Consider the following 3,110-nt stretch of genomic DNA (forward strand, 5'->3'; position numbering starts at 1 on the left):
TATTTTGATAAATTATTTTTTAGACTTTGTATTTTGTAAAATGATTCAAATAGACCCTTAAACTTAATTTTGATCAAATTTTTTTTGAACTAAATTACAAATAATTCACCGTACTAATGATTCAAAACAAAAGTGCAATTATTCTGCCTAATAACTATGTTGTTACATTCAATTTTTTCATCAAAATTGAGTTTGTTCAAATATGTTTGTTCAAATATATAATCACGCAAAATACATAGTACAAAAATATGTAAATCCTCAAATCTATGTGATATAATTATATGTTTTTATATATAGGCATGACACGTATGTATGTCCTCTTAAAACACCATTATAAGACAATTCTAAGCGTGCCAAAAACAATTCAAGGTTTCGGCCTCCCATCTTTATTATGTTCACACTACACCTACCAAGAAAATAGCCAAAAATTAAACCCTAAATCTCGAAAGAACAGAACATCCTAGATTGAAAAAGCATGAAGAAACACTCTTAAAAAAGGTTGCTTTGTGAACCAAAAATCCAGAGTCTCACAAAGTTGCACCACTAGTTCATAGTTTATTACTCTATCAAATCACCACACCCTTAGGGCAAAGGAACCAAAATCATTACACCTTGAAAAAACAATATCACAAACACCTTATATTCCTTCCACGTATGTTTCCACAACCACCCCACTACTTCAAAAAATCACTTCTTCAAGATTTGAACTTCTCATTCCAGTACTATATATATAAGTAGAGCTCGATCCATCTATAATGTACTACTACTACTATTACATAACTTGGCCAAAAACAACAAATAGTACTACTACTTTACAAAACCATGGCCTCCAACACCAATGCTTGGTTTGTACTTGTGTTGTTGGTTGTCTCAAATGTCTTTCTATGGGATGTTGAGGCAGCGGGCGAGTGCGGCCGGACCCCGATAAGGTCGGCTGCGGCGAGCCTGAGCCCGTGCCTGGGGGCGGCAGGGAATGCCAGGGCCAAAGTTCCCCCTGCGTGCTGTGCCAAAGTTGGAGCTTTGATCAAGACTGCTCCCAAGTGTCTTTGTGCTGTTTTGCTCTCTCCTTTGGCTACGCAAGCTGGGATTAAGCCTGGGATTGCTATCACCATCCCCAAGCGATGCAACATTAGCAACCGATCAGCTGGAAAGAAGTGTGGGAGTAAGTAGTATACATATAAATTGATCTTTATATATAAATTTGAACTCTAATCTTTGCTCTTTTAGTTAATTTGATATAATCCATACTTTTGTGTATATATGATACATGTATCTTGACTATTGATCACTTATTTGATAATTTAACAATGAACAGCAAGGCCTTGATTAAATCACTACGGGAAAGATGGTTTTTGCCGGCGCTTTTTTGCGCCAGCAAAACTCTTATTTTATGCTGGAAAATGTCGTTTTTCTGGCTTAAAAGATTTTAAGTGGATGTGGGGTCAAGTCTCCATTATATAAGGGTTTGAATAGATGGTGATGGAGTAAATAGTTTCATGCATTTGAAATAAATATTGCAATTAAATGTGTGTAAATGTATGTCGTTATCGAAGAAGACTATATCTGCTGTTATTGGGATCTAGTCATATATTACGATGTCATTTCGTCATATATAATGTGGACACTATTTCAAAAAAACATAAAAAAAACAAATATTTCTCATAATATTTAAGTTTAATTTTTTGTTTATAATAAAGCAATAATTTAGTGGATGAGGCGCATTGGTTGATTAAAAGTATTATTTTAATATTAATTATTAAATTAAAATTAATAGTCTATATTTATAGTATTCAAATTTTTGAAAGAGTTACTTGATGAAAAATATGTATTTATTATGAAAATATAATACTGTAAATATTTTATTTTTTAAATGCATATAAATTTTTAAATATAGTTAGTGCCTTTCATTAGTTAGAAATAATATTAATTATGACAAAAAAATCAAAATTAATGTAGAAAAAAATATTTATTTATTAATGACTTACTATACTAAATTAGTATATTATCATAATTATAAATATTAACAGTAACTATCGAAAAATCTTCTATATATATCACACTATCTCTCACGCATGTTTCTAAAATAATTTTCTTTATAGTAAATTAATTTATTGCAACTTCATCATTGATGCCACTAGTGATTTGATGTTGCAAAATCTTTGGCTCACTTTTAATTTGTGGGATTTATTTAATCTTTGGTTTTTCTGTTAGTGATCGAATTTGATTTTTTTATTAATAAGTATTTGTCAAAGTTAATCATGAGCTGAAAGTCCCTTTCAATATTTGAAGCCATTCGTGTACTAAAGTCTTCCACTTAATTAAGATAGACATATTGGACCGAATTTTCTCACCATTATTAAAGGCTAATATATAATCATTGGCATCCTTTATATTAATATATACATATATATATATGTACTTGTAAATTTTTTATTTATTTATATATTATATAAATATGAGTTAGTAGTTTTGTTATTTTCTTTAATAGTTCAGAGATCAGATAGTTTCTATTTTTTTTTAATAAATTATGACAAATTAAATATATGGATGGATGATCTAAATTCTAATTGTAATGTTATTTTCTTTGCAGAGTACACTGTTCCATGAGAAGTAACAGACTGTGGACCATATATATAAATATGAGGAGGGAATATAAATATGTCAAATAAGATCGAGATCTTGGTGTTCTAAATAAATTGTCATACTATGTTTTGTTATATGATATTATATATAAATATATATTTATATAAATTCAGATTGATGATCATTGTAGCCACTACTTATTCCTACTACTGTATTTATGTACTTTTAATGAATGAGTTTGGATGCCCATTATTATACAGTATATGGTGTTTATTTAAAAATAAAAAGAAAAAAATTACCTACAAATCTTCATTTTCCCTTTAAATAATAACACTCAATTAATTTATCTTCAAATTAAACTCAATAATTATAGATGAAGCTCAAAGTTTGAGATCATATATAATTGACTAATTTATGTTTTTGGGCAATCTGTATTGAGTTTTAGATAAGACAATGTTACAATGTTATTTATTTTGAGTATAATTCTAAACATAACTATTATTAGGGTTATTCTATTTTTTTTTTCT

At 28.8% G+C, this 3,110-nt stretch overlaps 1 protein-coding gene across 1 annotated transcript; it reads left to right on the forward strand.

The window, feature by feature from the left end:
- Nucleotides 1–741: 741 nt before the first annotated feature.
- On the forward strand, nucleotides 742–2,842 carry LOC133824308 (non-specific lipid-transfer protein 4.1). Its single transcript, XM_062257187.1, has 2 exons — nucleotides 742–1,162; nucleotides 2,591–2,842. The coding sequence occupies exons 1-2, from the start codon at nucleotides 823–825 to the stop codon at nucleotides 2,605–2,607; spliced, it is 357 nt and encodes a 118-aa protein (XP_062113171.1). The 5' UTR covers nucleotides 742–822; the 3' UTR covers nucleotides 2,608–2,842.
- The last annotated feature ends 268 nt before the right edge of the window (nucleotides 2,843–3,110 follow it).

Source organism: Humulus lupulus, chromosome 3, assembly GCF_963169125.1.
Source record: "Humulus lupulus chromosome 3, drHumLupu1.1, whole genome shotgun sequence".
NCBI lineage: Eukaryota > Viridiplantae > Streptophyta > Magnoliopsida > Rosales > Cannabaceae > Humulus > Humulus lupulus.

What these genes read in the sequence shown, in the direction of transcription:
- LOC133824308 (XM_062257187.1), top strand. Translation starts at nt 823, where the DNA reads ATGGCCTCCAACACCAATGCTTGGTTTGTACTTGTGTTGTTGGTTGTC.